At 36.3% G+C, this 19,527-nt stretch overlaps 1 protein-coding gene across 4 annotated transcripts in view; it reads right to left on the minus strand.

Moving 5' to 3' along the window:
• The window catches only part of CTDP1 (CTD phosphatase subunit 1), a 51,553-nt gene that overhangs the window by 31,077 nt on the left and 949 nt on the right, over nt 1-19,527 (minus strand). For 3 of the 4 annotated variants that reach the window (XM_063299015.1, XM_063299013.1, XM_063299016.1), the window contains exons 2-5: nt 15,454-15,537; nt 14,192-14,285; nt 13,061-13,189; nt 11,494-11,644 (exon numbers count right to left, since the gene is read on the minus strand). In XM_063299015.1, coding sequence (XP_063155085.1) covers nt 11,494-11,644; nt 13,061-13,189; nt 14,192-14,285; nt 15,454-15,537 — 458 coding nt within the window. Of the gene's footprint in view, nt 1-11,493; nt 11,645-13,060; nt 13,190-14,187; nt 14,286-15,453; nt 15,538-19,527 lie in introns of all 4 variants that reach the window. The other variant, XM_063299014.1, reaches the window with a different exon arrangement.

Genomic DNA, 19,527 nt, shown 5'->3' on the forward strand with positions numbered 1-19,527 from the left:
CAGTGTCTCTCATTTATCAATACCATGTCTTAGTGTTGATAAATGTTTTGGTGCTTTTGGGCAAAGCACTAAAAATGTGCTGTAATGCTTAAGCAAAATGGGCAAGGTAAGGGAAAAGTTTCAATAGAATTTCTTGCAGTTGCAGGTTTAAGTTATACTTCTAACACTTGTGTATAAATACTGCACAGCTGTCCCTGAAAATAGTATTGTTTTTTAATCATAATTATTTTGTCAACTATTTTGAAAAAAAATGTGTGTGCTAGTTTGTGATATACACAAATCAGTTTTATCAAAGCTTTATCAGATTTTCTGATCTGGGAAAAATCAGAAATCATCCGATACATTTCTTGGTTTTGCCATTTGCCTTGTAGTATAAAATATTTAGCACCTGATAAATTATATCTCAGGTAGGCAATATCCAGCTTGGCTGGCTATATAATGCTTATATTCTAGAGATAATCAATGCAAACTTGCTTTTTAAAGCAGATTTTTTTTCAAAAATTTACTTTAAAGTTTTGACCATATTGTCTAAATTCCATGTTCAAACATGACTGGTGATTCAGGAAGTAATGCAATGCACTTAGAGGGATCTATGTCTTTATTAGCAACTACACAGCATTTTCTGTAAGTTAAAAGACTTTAACAAAACACCTCCCGATATCACTGGTCATTTATTAAAGCTGATATGTGTAGGCTAAAACTATTGCATCTTACAGTAATAACTTAAAACCCACAAAAGCAAGAAAATGTGAGAGTTAAGGATAGAAATTCAACCTTAACTCACCCGTGTTTGCTTAAGAATTTCAGCAAATTCATGTAGAATCATCCCTGTTGTGAGACCCCTGCAGTACCTAGGCATAATGAATCAAAAAGATTAGCTAAAGAGAATCATCACCAAATAAACTTTAGAAAAATGCATAGGCTTATTGAAGTAAAACAAGCCGCTTAACTTGGAAAACAAATGACGTAAATATATTAAAATAAAATATATTTCAATAAATAAAACCGGTACATAGTCAATCATTTTTCTATATTCATACTCTAACATAAGAAACAAATTCTGACTAGATTAATCAATAGGCTGCATCTAGCCAACATTTCCTCATTTGTTTGTACATACAAGCTTTCTCACAGCTGACCATTATTTCCTGCAGACAAAGGCAGGACTTACCACAATAGTAACATAAATGAAAATCTGTCTCCCAGTGGGCCATCTTTGTTGAAACTGAATTATCATTTCCTAGTCTGTATGGATTAATGCATGCTTACTTAAGTATGTTCAGAGCAAAGGAACAAGGTAAGATAATCAAATGATGTATTCTTACGTAAAACCAAACAGCAGATAGTTTAGCAATACCTTCCTTTACAGAGAATTATAAACACTAGGAACAGCCACAGAAATGGCATTCTTACAAAACATCCCTCTAAGTGGCAGCAGGATTAAAAGAAAGGACACTCCCAAATAACCTAAAGCCTGGCAACCTCATAAAGGATAATATATATTTGGTCTCAAGCTGCAATTTAGAGAATATAATTAACCCTTTAACTCAAAACCAGAGCAGTCCCTATTTAGTAAGGAAATCATATACCCTTTAATTGACCCTTTCGATAATCTTAAGCGCAGCATTCTGGAATAGCTGGAGTCACCAAATATTTTTCAAGGGTAGCTCAGGTGGAGTACAAATCCAGGTGAAATGTATTCTAGGCGTATGTCATAATAATTATGTTTAATGTCTCCAGAAAATGAATGTAATCGGTGCACTAGACTCAGTGGCATAAACACATTTCTGCCTGCCTGAACCCTAGGTCTTCATGTTCATGGGTGAATTCACAAGCATATCCAAACTATGAGTCTGGCTCTTTACAATAGCCTTTCTCAACCTGCATATTATCTATATTTGTAGCCTACAATTCTCAACATTTTCTCAAAAACAGCTGAGAACTGGAGGGTATCTAAGCTGTGATTGGTTGCTTTAGAAGCAATATAATCCCACTTAGTACAGGTTGAATTTCTACTACTAATCTGCATTTTGACTGATCTGAAACAGTCCTATGTAATTTGGATCAAGCCCTAACTTGTTCATCCTCATCCAATCTACAATTAAAGATTCTCATTTAGAACTTTCTTGGATTTTGATAGAAAAGAGAGCAAAAGTTTTATGTTAGTATAATGGTCCCACTCAACTCCCAAACTCTGGACAACTTCTCCCATAGCTTTATGTATACAGTATGTAAATACAATACATGGAAAAATGAAACTTTGGAAGAGTTCAGACCAACATCCACTGCATTGAAAATATATACTGAATATATAAATGAATAAACAGAAGAGCAACCACTTGAAATAGCCTCCTCAAAAAACATCAAAGTCCCTATAAAAATGTAACTTTCGGAGCTCAAGCCAGCAATAGAACCAGAAGAATATCAAGCCCCCTGTCCTGATCAAGAAAACCAACATTCTCTTCATTCTGTAATTATGTCTAAAGTGAGACTGAAATGCATCCAGATAATCCAAAACATCAAAAAATCACTGCAGCTGAGATGCTACCATATGCTTTAGCACTTTGCCTATGAATAGTCGAGAGAGAATGGATATTACCCAACACAACGGAGTGCAGAAATAAGTTTTTAAACCAAGTTGTTCTGTTAGTTCTTTGAAGTATAAATAAATCACATTCTACTAAGCCTTGGAATATTAAATCAGACATTAGGTAAACAAACAAAAAGCAATTTAATCCCCCTCCCATTTTTCTATATCCTATAGAGATTTTGATATTTTTTAATTAATAAAAAAGGTAAACTTCAACTCCTGGTGACTGAATCCAAAGTTTTCTTGTTTTGCTACTGTCTTCTTCTGGGGTTAAAAAAATATTACAGCATATATTTGTATGTATTTCTGAAAGACAAAAACCCAAAATCTATATACCAAAAAAAAGAAACACCTGATTGTTGAGATACGTGGTTGCTCGCAGAACACTTAATTAAATTATTCTTGATACTATACAATGTAAGTGATGTTATCATATGGTAAAGTAGGGAAAATTGTCCTCCTCTTAATTATGGTGAATTACAGCTTTTAACAATTCTAGCCATCAGCAAAGTCAATAGTGAGGAACCTGGAGACTAATTTGGTAGTATATGAAGGGCTACAAGTTCAACATCCTTTTATAGATATATTTTTAACAAAGACATTTCCTTAATATATCCTTCTCTTCTCTCTAAATTGTTGTGGCATCCTACCATGAACACACTTCAGTTATCTGTCTTTAATCATCAATTTCCTGTCATTTACTTTATCTTTAGATGCCTTCTCTAGATGTTCCTCATTCAGTATGTTTCAGAAGGGCTTCCTAATAACTACTGCAGTCCTTATGTTTACATTAAATATACTGTATGTGTACCATATATGTACTCACATGTTCAATAATTCCCCATGGCTACTTACAAACAGCAATTTTGTTTCTAAGATAGGAAACTGAAAGCAGAAATGTTTGTTTTCTGATAAATTTAATGGGGATTCTATGCATGTGGGTGCACATTTAGAATTTAAGAAACATTACTTCAGACACAAATTTAAAATATGTTTTTGTCAAAGGTGAAAAAAATCCCATTTCACTGTAAAACGAAACTTTTAAAAATTAAAACAGCATCTGTTAAATAAGAGACCAACATTTTAAAAAACATATAAAGACAGTCTACATTTAACTGCAAAATGCTGCCATCTAGGGTTTAAACCATAAATGATCTGCTGTAGCAATGCTACTTGCAACTACATACATCTCTATGAAAAAAAGTTTATTTTCAAAAATTAACACAAAATCACAGAGTTGGAACGAACCTTAACAGTTGGGACATGAAAGGAGCCCCCTCAGGCTTCCCCTGGGCAACGGTGACGTCACCAGCAAATCCTTTCAATACAGAAGCACCTTGGTAGGTGCTTCTGACACACACACACACACACACACAGAGACAGACAGACAGAAACTCTAACCCCTTTCTCAGTGCAGGATCCACCAGTGCATCTAACTGATGACCATCCAGCCTGTCTGAAGACCTCTGGAGGAGAACTCATCACTTCATGTGGCAGCTGTACAAGCAGACAGTTGTACACCAGGAGGTTCTTTGTGATGTCTATCCTGAATCTAATTCCTGTAGTTCTAAACCACTAGTTTTGGTCCTGCTCACTGGGACAACAGAGAATAAGCTCATTCCCTCTTCTACGTGACAACCCTTTAAAGCCTATTATGTCCCTTCAGTCATCTCTGGTATAGGCTAAAGATACCAACATCCTTTAACTGTTTCTCATAGGGCTTGGTTTCCAGACCCTGCACTGTCTTCTTTGAACTTGTTCCAATTTGCCACTGTCTTTTTGAACATAGTATTCCAAGAGGGGTCTGGACCAGGCAGAGTAGAGTGGAACCATTACTTCCTTTGATCTGGACTCTATGCTTCTGTTAAAACATACCAAGATAGCATTTGCCTTTTTAGTAGTTGCATCATATGGATTATTATTATTTTATTATTTAAATTTATTAGTTGCCCAACTCCAATGGACTCTGGGCCAAGATATCTGTGGTCTACAAGGCTACCCAGATTTTTTGCACAGGTACAACTGCCAAGACAGTCTCCCTATTCTATATCTATGTCTTTCTTTTTCCTATCCAGATTCAGAATTTTACAATTTTCCCTATTAAATTCCAGCCTATAAATTCCAGCCCATCGCTCAAGCCTGTCAACGCCTTTCCCAATTTTTTTTCTCTTCTCTAAGGTATTAGCCAACTGTCCAAGCTGTGTGTCATCTGAAACCTGATACTTCCCTTCTATTCTCTCACCCAAGTTATTGATAAAAATGTTGAACAGCACAACACCTGGGATAGAGCCCTGCAGCACTCCACTCAATATTTCCCTCCAAGCTGAAGTGGTACCACATAAGAGAAACTCATAAAGTTTCCCCAAATACTTTTGAGGAGAACCCCCCCCCCTGTCTGGGCCACCATAGTTCTTAACCTTTTTAAGATAGTAACATTCCTCTAAACATTTCTGGTTGAGATACAACTCTGAATATTTTGTGTGGATGTTTGGGGTTCCAAGAGACTGCAATAAAATATTCTATTGACTTACTAAGCATACTAATTTACAAATATTTTAGTTACATTCAATTACATTTTATAATGAGTACTGCAAGTCCTTTCCACAGGCTTTACACATCAGTCTCTTCCAATTCTTTTTACTTATCTATTATTATTATTATTAATCAAAACTATGGTTATATTAATTCCTGAAATCTAAATGTATCAATATGGTATTTGCTATACTTCCTTGCCAATGGTGGTGACATATAAGTCAGATAATTCACATGCAATATACCTGAAGGTTTCACTGTTCACAATTCTCAATTCTTCATGTGTTTTCAATCAAAGGATCAAATATTTCATTCACCTCATCATCTACTAGTATCAGTTAGAGTAATTTCATTAGATTCTCTCCAACACATGCTAATTTTGACATTTCCCTATCTCAGAAACTAACTGACTATCTTCTGTGCCAAGAAACAATGTTCAGTTGACTTCATTTTCTATATAGATTATATACCCAATGGAATTACTGGACTTCTATACATAAGAATATTTGTCAACCCTAGTTTGGTCTGGATGTAATTCAAGGTACGAGTAAACTACGAAGCTCAACATGGCATAGGATCTGGGTATTTGCATGGCTGCCTTTCTCCAACTGTTTTTACCCATCCCATAAAATATAACAGGACTGGCATGCTTTGGGCATACTGTCTTAAAAAATGTAACCTTATGGGACCAAGGAGGTATACATTCTGTGGTGCTGTCCTTTGGAAGAGCATCCTTTCTGAGGTGTATATGGTAGCTCTGGATGTCTCTATATGACATTGTGCAGTAAAGACAGGCTAGGGATTTGGCATGTGTACCATCTGCCTTGCTACATGGTATAATCCTTTCCTGGCATCCTGGAGCTCATTGTTGGGCTGATTTGGAGTCTCTCTAGCTTGTAGTAATGGGAGACTTCAATTTCCATGCCTTAGGATGAATTCTGATAGTTTAGGAACTCATGGCCTACACAACAACTATAGGCATGTCACAGGTTATCTCAGACCTGATGCATGCAAGTAGCCATCTGTTAGATCTAGCCTTATTCTTGGAGTGATCTGAAGATGGAGGAAGTGATGATGAGAGCTCTGCTGTGGTAAGGTCACTCCCCAGTTCACCTGAGGCTGATCACTGCCCCAAATGCCTATAGGGTGGTTGGACCCATTAAGTTGTCTGCTCCAAACAACTCATAGATCTGGATGGATTCTGGTGAGTATTTGGGAAGTTTCCTAGCAACCTGGAAGAGAGTTCTGTTGAATATCTAGGTCACATCTGGAATATAAAAGTGACCAGGGCATTTGACAAAATGGCTCCTGAGCAGCCTCTCCTTATCATCAATCCAGAGAAGGGCTTAGTTTACTAAAGTGTTCTGAAGATAAAACAGATAAACAGATACCTAGATCATTGGTGGATAAAGACCAGAAGTAAACTGATGGAATATAATTGGTCCCTCATGTTTCAACCTACACTGTGGTGATCAGTGTAGCAAATACTTATTTCTACATGACTGCATTGGCAGACTGTGCCCCAGCAGCATTGCTTACGATGACTCATTCCCTTTGTGGATGGAAATGCAGCAAGATCCATTCACAGACTACTGTATGGGCAATATTTTGCTGATAAAACCACTCAGTTCTGACTGGGCAGGATCTATGGAAATGACAGAGATAAAGTCTTAAAATGTTATCTGGGATTCATTCCATCCTGTGGATCTGTAGGAAGTGGAAAGGATGCTGGGCATTGTCATGGCCAGCTCTGACTCAGAGGAGTCTGAGACAAGAGGAGCTTGCTCCTGGAGAACTGGCTGCATCTCAGCCTGAGGAAACTCTGAGCACTCAATCACCTGAGGCTGATCCACCTAGCAATCACTAGGAGCAGCTGCCTCTACTTAGAGAATGAGGAATTACAGCTAGAAAGACCACCCAGCCTCAGAGCATGCGGTATGCAACAGAGAGCAGAGCAACGGCACTCAACACATCTCCTTGCATGATGGGGCATTCCTAGACTTGATTGGCTTCACTGGTGTAGGCTCTATTTAGGAGCAGCTGCTAAGCTGGCTCCCTTCTTTGTGAACAGCCACTCTGTTTACTGGAATCCCTGTCTGTTGCACCCTGAACTCTTGCCCATGGAAACTGTTTTTGCACTGGCTGATGACCTACCATGAGTCTATGACCTCTGGACTGTGACTTGCTGCCTGCTGCTTGCAGCTTTGCTTACTGGGATCTTGCCTGTAAGTTTCCAAGGCATTTGGGACTGTCTGAAACTGTGTGTCTGCGTGCATGTTCTGTCTGCTGCTGCTGTAATTACTCAAACCAAGTAAAGCCTTTGAACTGTACTCCTTTGTTTGTGTGTGTGGCCTAGGACAGACACAATGAACTCCACTATATGTGAACTGGATCCCTGCTCTACCTGGCTTTGGAAAGCGGATGGGCAGATGATTGGCTGAATCAGGGAGGCGGTCAACGCCATTAGCCACTCCTATGTGAGGTGCCAAAGATTCTTCTCTTTCCCTGATGTTCAACATTTACCATGAAGGTAAATGGGATGCTATATCATCAAAATGTGGTGACACCCAGATATTTATCTCTGACCCAGAAAACTCTGACCAGCATCTGGAGGATGCAAAGTCAGTGGGGAAGCTGGCAGGAGGCTGCAAATGGCAACATGATGTTATGCTTAACAGCAGCACAGGAATCACTTAACGATGGCAACCAGAAGTGCCGGAACTGCCATTGCTAAGTGGCACAGTCACATGACATTGTGCTTTATGATCATGTTATTTAGTGACAGAAATTCCAGTCCTAATTACCATTAACTGAGAACTACCTGTAAAATATTTGACAAAATGACCTATGACATTCTCTTTGGCAATTATGTGTGGGTTGAAAGGCATGACAAGTAGGTGCCCAGTTGGCTCATAAATTGGATTCCAAGAGTGCTCATCAATGGTTCTTCATGAAACTGAAGAGATTGAGAGAGATGCCATAAGACTCAATCCTGGCCCTCTGTTTTTCATTGGATAAAGAAATGGAATGAATGCTTAGCAAATCTCCAGATAGTACAGAATTGGATGGGATATTTTTAGAATATAGAAACAAAATTCAAAAGAATCTTGAGAGGTTAGAGAAACAGGCTGAAACTAACAGAATGAAATTTAATGAAGTACAAACATCTTTACTTAGATAAAAAAAAATCAAATGCACAGGTACAGGATAGCATATACCTCGCTTGGTAACAGTACCTGTGAAAAAGATCTTACAGTAGTAACTGATTAGTGTGATGAGGACAGAAAAAAGGCAAATGCATCAACGTAAGTGTAGGTTCCAAACCACAGGAAGTAATCATATTCAGCATTGGGTCCAGTTCTGGGCTTCACTGGAACAGATTCCAAGAAGGTCTGTTACTAAAGAAAATGAAGGACTGTAACTAAATCCTATGAAAAGACTGGATGAGCTAGGAGTAATTAGCCTTAAGAGAAGGAAGACTAGAGGGATGTACAATAGCATTCTTCTGAAACCATGTCAGAAAGGAGATCAAAACCTGACTTATCCTAGAGTATGTGCCTAGGAATAATGTATTTAAATTACAGCAAGACAGATCCCAAATGAACGTTAAGGAAAAAATATTAACAGCAGTTCAACAGTGGAACCAATTTACAAATAAATTGGCTCCCTCTTCAGTATTTGGGAACCATTTGTTGGTGATGCTTAATCTGGATCCCTGCACTGAGCGGAATCAGACCTTCAAATGGCCTCTTCCAACTTCATAATATTATGATTCTAAAAGGTAGTTTCAAATTCAGCAAAGAGAATCATACCGACGTAACAGGCTTGATAAAAAGGTGGTAAGGAAATGGACAAATGCTTCATGAGCAAGTAAAACATATATCCATCAGATGTATTATTTTACAGTTATCATCATGAACGTCAGCAGCATTTCTCAAACAGTAATTTTCAGAGAAATGAAGATATAGGAAAGAATATTATCCTAGGTACTGCACCAACCAGAAAAACATCCAGGTACATGTATATATAATCAGTCTACTTTTCTTCTGCAACATGATTTTCAAATCAGTTGCCAGAGCTTACAATAATATAATATTTTCAATACTATTTGTACATAAACATAAAATAATTATCTTGAATCTAATAAAAGCATGTGAAAACCTTGATACAAGATCTTATCTGAACTAAATGGGATTTGTACAGGTGAATATATCCAATAATACCAAACTGACTTGAGAAGAAAGAAACATGGTTGATTTTTTTCAACTTACTAGTTTAGGATATTGGTTTAAGAAAGTGACAAATGACCTGTTCTATTCATTTTCTTATGCCCATACTAGTTTATAGGAGGAGTAGGGAACCCTTTTTCAGACTAGAGGGTTCAATATGTCCTTCTGCCCTGTCTAGGGGCTGTAAGGTCATAGTCAAAGACACTATGACAACACTGGAGTAGAGAGTGTTGAAATTCTTAGCCCAAGCTAAATCCCATGAAATCCCCAACTGCAAAAAATCAGCCTGATTCTCTTTTTACAGTTTTCAGGTTTTTCAAGGAGTAATCTATATACAAGATTCCAGTTCTCTCACACCCTGCCCAAACCTAAAAACATACACATGCACACAAAATAGGCTAAAAATTTTAGTCCCACCCATTCTGCAGAATAGCTCTCAGGGTGAAACATCAGCCTGGGGCCAAACCTCACAAATTGCCCATTCCAGGTTTTCCCTATTCTATACAATAAATCCTCCCATGCAACAATATTTACAAAAAAACAAAACAAAAAACCTTTGCATTTGCAGCTGGATAGATTCTGTCATTGTCTTTTAAAACCAGGACAAGTGAAATAACAGAACCCAAGATAACACTGCTTCCTTAGATTCCTGAGCTACAGTAGAAGATTTCAAAATTTCAGTTTGTTTTTGTACCCTTTTATTTAAGCAATTTATAGGCTGCTTCAATCAAACTGAGAAATACTGTCAATCTTTGAATATATGGATAAAAACAACACTCTGTATAAGGGATCAGCTGTATATTATGAAAGCAGCTAGCAGAACTATCAAAGATACATTCTACATTTTTCCTCACAATCCTTGCCTAGTGGTCAGTCTTGCTGAACTGAATAAGGCTGACTTCTGAGTAGAAATGTGTAAGAATGAGCTGTTTTATACTATATAAGAATTTTAAAAATTCACTTTCATCTGTTTATTCAGGATTCTATTTAGCTGCTGTTTATAGGTAAGTTATTTAACAGGGTCAATTAAAGCTGTAATTAATTCAAAGGCAAGGATACGGAGAATACACAGCTGGTCATTTAACTGTAGATATTGTTATATCATAGTTTTTTTTCACACTTTCAGAAAATTCAAGATCAAGCAAATTTAGAAAATGCTGGATCCAAATAGGATTATAATTCCAACACTGAATTTTAATCACATGAGACAGACACAGTTCTATAGCTGATTCAAACACTGCAGTACTATCTGTCGAAATATTTATATCCTTCATTCCTCTTTAGCTAGCTAGACCAAATGTTTTATATAAGGAATACTTAATTCCATCATTCTAATGTTAATGATCTCCAATAGAGATAGTCCTCACTTAATGACCATTTGTTCAGTGGCTGTTCAAAGTTAGGACAGCGATGAATGAATGGTGGTTATGGCCAGTCCTCAAAGTTATGGCTTTTGCAGTGTTCCCGTGGTCACATGATCAAAATTCAGGCACTTGGCAGCCTGCCTGCATTTATGACCACAGTGTACACTTCAACTTCCCCCCACCCAACTCCCCTCCATCTCTGCCCTTTTGGACACCCTGCACTCCACTGCCTACCTCTCCTGCCCCACACTGACCTTCACTATCTTTTCCCTCCTGCTGCTGACCTTGCAAAGGGCCAACAGCTGCCTCAACTGGGCACGACTTGTCAGCAGCAGGAGGAAGAAGATGGCAAAGGTCAGCTGGGGGTGTGGAAGGCAGCAGGTGTAGGTGGCGGCAGAGTGCTGGGCAGCCAAAAGGGCAGAGATGGGGGGGAGATAGGTGGGTGGAGGGAGTTGAAGTGGAGGCGAGCACAGCAGGGCAGGAGAAGCATGAGGTCCTGGCCTAACAACCGCAATCAGGACTATGGGAATTGCTATCACTAAACGGTGTGGTCATGTGATGTTTCGCCTAATGACCACATAGCTGAGTGACAGAAATTCCAGTCCCAGTTAGGGTTGTTAAGCAAGGATTACCTGTATAGGGTTGTTGGAAATGAGCACATAATGTTTTTAGATTCTAGTAACATTATAATTAAGGCTTTAATGCAAGTAGATTTGAAAAGTAACTTGAAAATAGCCTTACCATTATGTAGTATTTATTACTGCAGAGTGCTGCTTACCTGCAATAGTATGTGCATAAAGTCGGCTCCCAAATGTGAAAACGTGTAGCTCATACAGCTTGGCAATTTTTTCTAAGAACTCCTTACAATGAGGTCGTAATCGTGTATGAAGCATAGGTTCACCTCGACCTAACTGATAATGAAATATTCCCTAAGGGAGAGAAAGATCCAAGTGAGACCTTAAGACATTATGTCTCATATATGGTAAAACTCCTCCGGGGGAAGATAGGCAGTGATAAAAATGTAATAATAATTTAAAAAAAATATGGGTATTGAAGAAAAATCTGCACACTCCAAAAGAAAACTACAGCTAGATTCAAATGAAATCAGCATTTGGTGGACAGACATTTTTCCTTCCAGCTTTATCATACACCACTCCTTAGTACAAACCAATATTCTGGATTAGCTTATTATTGGGATGTGGTAGGACAGATTCCTGAACACTTTTTAAGATTTAAGCATCTCCAGCCTGAGAATAATTTTTACTGAAGGCTAATTAATATTACGTCAATATCAATTCTTTTGATTTGGAGAGACATACAAAGATGAAGGGAAATCTATTCCATTTATGGCTGCATTCTGTGAGTGAGTTGATCAACTAACTACAATATTGAGAAGACTTTCTATTGTTACTAGAGGCCATACAAAGAAATATAATGCATGTTGTTATATTGATTGATTTTAACTTGCCCTGTCAGGAATTTCATAGGATATTAACAGCATGGTTACTTAAAATAGAAAAAAAAAAAAAGAAATATTTAAATATCTTAGAAGTTCAAATACATTATTTTTTAAAAATGATTTTGGTGGTTCTATACATTCTTATGGAACTAGTTAGTAAGTGAATTGCAGAAATGTGCAATTTGAGAGCCAGTCTGGTGTAGTGGTTAAGGTGCTGGCCTAGAAACCAGGAGACTGTGAGTTCTAGTCTTGCCTTAGGCATGAAAGCCAGCTGGGTGACCTTGGGCCAGTCACTCTCTCTCAGCCCAACTCACCTCACAGGGTGGTTGTTGTGAGGAAAATAGGAAGAGGAAAGAGTATTAGGTATGTTCATCGCCTTGTGTTATTTATAAAAATAATAAAGGGATTGAAAAAAAGCTGGAATTTATGTGATTTGAGTATATTCATTAAAAAGTACCAATTTATGAACATTATAAGCCTATATATCTGTTTCTGTTTCTGTATCTATATCTATGTATAGGGTGTATCAAAAGTCAGGCCCCATAGGCAAATCACAGTATGATTAATTTTTTTCAAAGAAAATGTTACTGTACTTAGAAAAGGTCAATGGTCTTGCATCAAACAAGAAAAGTGTTTAGAAGAAAATTGCAACCAATTTGAACATTTAATGTAATATATATAAAAAAAAATGTCTGTGAGGCTTGACCCCTCTGTGTGTGTGTATATATATAATTAAAATGCTCATGTTCCATATATTCTGTGTGTGTGTGTGTGTATGGAACATGACCATTTAAAAAAAATTACAATGACAGCTTCACTTTAAAATATTATTTTAAAATGATTTTACATTTATTAAAGAGGGTAGTAATTAATAATGTTGCTTTACTCTGTTAGACATCTGTGGACAGTGCTGTTCTGTAGTATGAATCAATGTCTGGTCCAAATCTACCATCAGCACCAGTTTTCGATTTCGGCGTAGCCTTTCCTGATCTTCTCTTCCCAACTGTTCAGCTTGCTAAAATAAAAATATATAACATGTTAAATGCAAATGAATTATGCATAAAATAGAGCCACACACTATAAGCTCAAAAGAAGAGAAATATATGTAAGATAATTACATTTCTTTTTTCCAACCATAATGAGGAACTCAGAATTCTGAGAGTAGCAGTGTTTCAGGTTTCCATCCCAAAGCCTGTTAAATCCTAGCTACTTATTCAAAATAAATGGGTTATACTAACACTTTTAATTATGAAATTTTCTAGCAATATGGTTTCATTTTTATTCACAGTATGTAGCAGATGCAGTGTGAAGATGTGGAACAGAATATTTTCCTACATAATCATTTTGTACTGTGAGGATGTGGTGTGCAACTAAATTCCACTGCTTATTTGTTATTCCATTAGGATGCGTAAATAGCTGGTCATACTATGTATAATGTTTTATTTAAATGCAAACATTTACCATTCTAAAATCTTGTCTTGACAGATTGTATACAGAAGACTAATACAGTTAAATGTAAGTGTTTTTTCTACCATTCCTGAAAACATATGACAAGGATGGATACTGCGTTCCAAATCTAGTATATTAAGCTGCACATGTTAAATAGACATGGAACTCCTCAGAGGTAAGTCCCACAATTTTGTCCCACTAAGTTCAGTGGGGTAAACAAAGATACTGTAGGATCATGATATGATCAGTGTATTTTTTTAAAAAATATGCATACAATAAACATGCCTTGCATAGACAATACAGCAGAATCCCATTTGCATTTTTAAAAATTGACATGATTTATATACCATATTTCTATTCAATACTGATGTTTCAGAATAGGCAGCTGTTTCATCTTCAAAAGCTGATTTTTGTAAATAGCTGACCAATGGGATTCTATCCGTTTAGAATTCTTTCAATTTCAGAATTGGCTAAGATGGACAGCATGTGCATTATGGAGAAATTACTCTAATGAAATTTGCTGAACTTTGGACGTCTCCCAAAAACAAAAGAGTAGGAGTGTACTTGCCTCAGAGCTAACCATCAATTCTGGGACACTATGAACCATTGATACAGTTGCTGTGGAAACGGGCATGTTTTGTTTTCCATTCTTGCTTTGTAACCTAATAATTGAGGGAAAGAGAACAAAGAATATTAAATGAATTAATAAACTGTCAGAAGGTAAAGGGCTAACCAATTTACTGCAGCATGAATTTTCACAACCATCTCATACATTATGTGACAAGCAGTCTTTAGTGTACATATAGTAAGTAAACACTGTGCTTAATTGCCAGGTAACATCACAAATTAGCATACTTTGGGAACCTGACAAACAGCATACCTTAAGCACTCAAGGCTGATTCAAATGGTGGGTAGTAGCCTATACTGCAGACACAAGGTCTTTTCCAAAATGGGATTTCTGGCTCTTTTTATCTATTATACAACTTCTAAAAACTATTCTGGATAGTCCCATTAAAGATCCAGATTTGGAGGGCATATGCCATATACTGCAGGGGGGACTTGAGGTGCTTCTGGGAGAAACAGCAACATTGGATTCTACCCTTAGTTTTTATGAATTAAAAATATTATTAATTGCAACAGAAAAGTGCAACAGAAAAGTGAGTAATATAGAAAGCTCCCCCAGCTTCATTTCCTCTGATCTGCTCTTCACTAGCCCTCAATAACTGGTTTACTTTGAAGGAGGAATTGTCCACATTTCCCCCTTTCCTTGAGAAGAAAGTGGCTAGGATACTAAATATGGTTTAGTCTTAAGTGCTCTTGCGATTAGCTTACTTTGCAGGGAGTGCTAAAATGAAGGACAAGAACATCCTTCTGCTAACTGAATACTGAAATATGAATACATTTGTATGGGGATGTGGGTGGGGTGGTAAATATTCTCTCAGTAAAAAGTAATTGTGACCAATCTGGTTCTTTGTTATACTCATGCATAATAAGCAATTAATGTATGTTCCATATTATGACTATTTTTAGTTTTTACATAATATGTCTATGCTTTTATGTACCAACTTTTAGATCCACACTGCATTTTTTGCTACAAGTTATCTTCGAATTATTACATATTTCTATTTTGAAATGTTATGCTAAGGCAAAAGTTGATATGCTTAATCCAGAATATTTATGGCTTGACTTAATTTACAACAAATATACATTTCTTTTCTTATAAGTCCACAATTCCAGTGGGTTTGGTTGGTTTCAATTCAAGTATCATATAATCTTCAACGTTAGCCCAGTATAGCTTATAGAAATCCAGCTCTACACAACAGTACTTACTGTGTCAAATCTTGACCACATTCTGCACACAAGCCTTTCATAACAACAGGATGGCTGCATGCTTCCAGCCTCAGCAGTACACCTCTAGAAAGCAATGAAGAATCTGATTTAAGAAAAAGTTGACTTTACCAAATTTTATTTTCCATTAAAACTATGTTGTGTAAATTATTGTAATTATTATTATTTTAATCCATTCAATCGTGTCTGATTCTCAAAGACTGCTTGGAGAAGTCCCCACAGTTTTCTTGGCAAGTGGTTCTGAAGTGGTTTGCTGTTCCCTACTTCCTAGGGCTGAGAGAGAGTGACTGGCCCAAGGTTACCCAGCTGGCTTATATATGATCTCTATAAATAAGACACTGAATGCATGTATACATTATTTCATTATTGTAAACACTATGTTATATAATAGATGTTCCTTCAATTTTTAAATCAACAAAATATAATTTTTTTAAAACGAGGAACATCTATGACCATGATTCTGAATTAGGAACATCTATGAACAGCTTCAATAATAAGAATAATATTCTTATTATATTCTTTATTTTCCCTTACATATAGTCAACTATTATAAATTTTAATAGGGTATACACAGTTGCATATGAGATCATTTATCATCAATATTTAGAAGATTTCTTAAACTTGTCTTCATAATATTCGGCCTATTTTGGTTGAATATAACCAGAATAACTTGGCTGTAGTTAGTATAAAAAATCCACTGTCACAAAAATATGTTGAAGAAAATGTTAGTTAAGCCTTCGGTACCTTTTCAGTTATTTCTAGTGATTTTCCTTCCAATTAGTTCAAAGTGATGTATAAGGAATGATCTGCCAACATCTCTTTATTCACAGAGAGGATACTTACTAGCTATTCAATTACTTGGATCCAAGATCCACAAAAAACTTATCTTAGATTCTTGGGGCCAGCTCGCTGATTCCCTTCACATGTCCGGTGAATGCCGATGTTCCATACAACACAGATTAAGAGATACTGGTATAAAGTACACATCAGCCTGGAGTACGTTATTGATCCCATAACAGGCCAACATTACTTGTGCACAACTATGAATTAAGTAGTACATGAGAATTTCAAAGGACTAACACAGTTAACACCGCCTTAACTCTCTGACAATTCCTTTTACATGCTAAAGTTAAAAACCTGATTAAGTAATTAAAGTGCCACAATACAGTGGCACAAACCATATAGTGGGAGAACTGAAATGAAACAGGTCACATATCATAAAATAGTATGAAATATTCTAACCTCAGCATACAGTTTCAAAGGTGGTTTCTCTTTTGGTACAATTTGTTATCAGCATTTTTTATTACATATAAGCCTCTAAAGGCAAATGAGTTTATTTTTGATGACCTCTTTATTAAATTAGTTGGTCTGCAATTATACACCATTTACATTATGAATATGAAGCACCCCAAACTATCTACAACTTTCAACTTTAAATAAAAACATTTTTAAAAACTACCAAAATCCTGATAACTGTGTTACATCTTGTGAGATGATCTAATTATTTATGAAATTTATATACCAGTGTTTGGTGGACACTGGTTGGATTAGAAATATTTAATGATTTATAGCAATTCTGGGAAAAGTCCAAATATAGAAAAGGTTGCTGACACCTGCTCCAGCATCATTAATATAATGGGAGAATAAAGCTAAATTTCCATCACTTCCAATGCGCTGTTTATACAATTATCCCAATTATTTCATAGTTTGATATTTCTTCATGATGTCACTCCTCATATATTTATATAGTGCTTAAAAAAAACTTTTTTTGAAAAATGTTCCTGAAAGCAAAATCCCACATTTTCAACTTTTTACTAGAACGGATAGAAAAAAATACAATCTGAGAACTTGGAAAAAGGGAAAAAGAACCTTCCCATTCAGAGGTCTGAAAGGGAGCTATACTTGTGTTGGCTTGAATGAGAGTACAGCTGTCAGTGTGATCCAAAACCTTGCTTTATTCAGATTATGGATCACGTAGAAAAAAGCTTTATTTCTACTGAGGCCAATGTGAATTCATTTTTTCTTCAGATCTCCTGCTGAATGCATACAGGATGGAAAGAGGAAGGGATGGAGCTGCTTACACAGCCCTGTGCTCTCCCCACTTTGAGACCTTGAGGTATGCAAACAAATGTCTGAATAGGCCTCTTTAAACCATTAAATTAAAATGTAAGAAAGTAATCTAGTCTTGGAGTAAAGTTCCAAGAGTATGCCAGTCATACTCAATACAACTGACTATCAGTTGTATTTAATTTAGTCCAGGTGTAACAGTCGAAGCCTTTGATTCAGTAATATGACACATTAAAGGTTAATAGAATGGAATTAAACTTAGACAAGATTTAAGAGGTGCTCATGGTTGAACTACCCCTGCACAAGATGCCTGCTGTGAAAGCACCTATTTTATAATTAATAGCTGTCCTTAACTCCAGTCAGTAACACCTCCCTCAATTAAAACAAAGGAAAAAGGACTGGTGCTTCCTGGTAATTTTCACAGCTTACTTAAGGTAGGCAGCAACATTAATTACTATAGTATATTTCATTAAAAAAAATTAGTCAAGAAAACCACACATGTATGTCCATAAAGCATCAAGAATCAAACTTTTAATATGTAATTCTGGAAAGCAAAGGTAACAGGGAATGCTATCACTCTGCAGCAATCTGCCTGCTCTTTCAAAGGTATAAAAAGAAAAAAAAATGTTGAGACAACTGTTGCTGCTGCTTGGACTTCAAAACCCCAAATTACATATTCGTGTCCACTTTAGCTGCTATACTACAGGTGTTGTTTGTAAGGCATTGTAATCAAATGACATTTGGCCATTTCTGGATGAAATCATATTCCATTTTAACGACATGGCTCTGAACTTAGGAATACTTTTCATTCCAGTTGTGATCATGGATGTGCAAGGTAAAACAGCATACTACTGCTACCCTTTCTTAGGAAAATGTGTATATAACATATTTATCTTTGCCTTAGATTACTGAGATACACTTCCTGTGGACTAGTTTGTATTTTGTTTCTAGGTATAATTCAAAAGTAAATAAAAAAATACTTATTTTGGCTTCTATAGAGTTCCAAACTATTCAAATATATGAATAGTTTATGAATAACATTCTTTCACATGAAGTTATAGTTATTGAAATGAATTCTCTGCACTGGAAGCTTCTTCTTTTGAAGACCATTTTTTGATTAAGGAATCCCTTCTCACAGAAAGGTCAGTACAATAAAATTAATACATTTTAGTCACTTTTTAAAAAACAGTTTTCTGCAAAACTGTTTATGTGCAATATATTCATTAGCTATGCTTTTTCACCTTTCTCTCTGAATATGAGCAATAGAAGTTATTTTGAAAGCTCCCTGAGAATAGTGTTATTTGGCATTCTAAATAATATAGTAAAGAAATAAAAATTGATATGGCCCCATCAGTCATCACATCTCATAGGCAACAAAATATAGTATCTACCATTGCCACTGAAATATTCCACACTGTTCAAAGTTCTCTTTGTCTGAAGCCACTGGGTCTAGAAAGTAATTGGGCAATTTAACAGAACTTAAAAATCCAAAATCTTTGAAATATTCCTTAGTCTCTAGTTAGCTAGTGTAATTCTTTGTAAGTCTTTTGATGTAATCAGATGGATATAAAACACTAACTTATTAAAATATACTATGGCATCAGTAATGAAAAAGAGTAAGAATGAAGAACATGGACCACAAGCAAATGCAAATACACTGCTATATAGCAACACATCCACTTTTCTGACCTAGTATTCAAGTTACCTGCAAGTGATTTGTCACTGTCTAAATTAGGCTTCTTATATCATCTCCCTTAATACAGTTACAGGAATGAAACTGAATGAAAGCTCAGTGTCATCACTGATATATAATCAAAATATAAACACAAGGAAAATCGACCAACAGGCATGGTTTGGGTCCTCGTCTCTAGGATCACCTTTCTGAATTCTTTCTTGTTTCACTATTCACTCCTCCCACTTCCTCTCTAAAGGGGAGGGGGAAATCGAAGGGACTTAAGAAATCCGATTCATCGAGTGCCCTCTAATAAG

This window comes from Candoia aspera, chromosome 3 (assembly GCF_035149785.1).
Source record: "Candoia aspera isolate rCanAsp1 chromosome 3, rCanAsp1.hap2, whole genome shotgun sequence".
Taxonomy (NCBI): Eukaryota; Metazoa; Chordata; class Lepidosauria; order Squamata; family Boidae; genus Candoia; species Candoia aspera.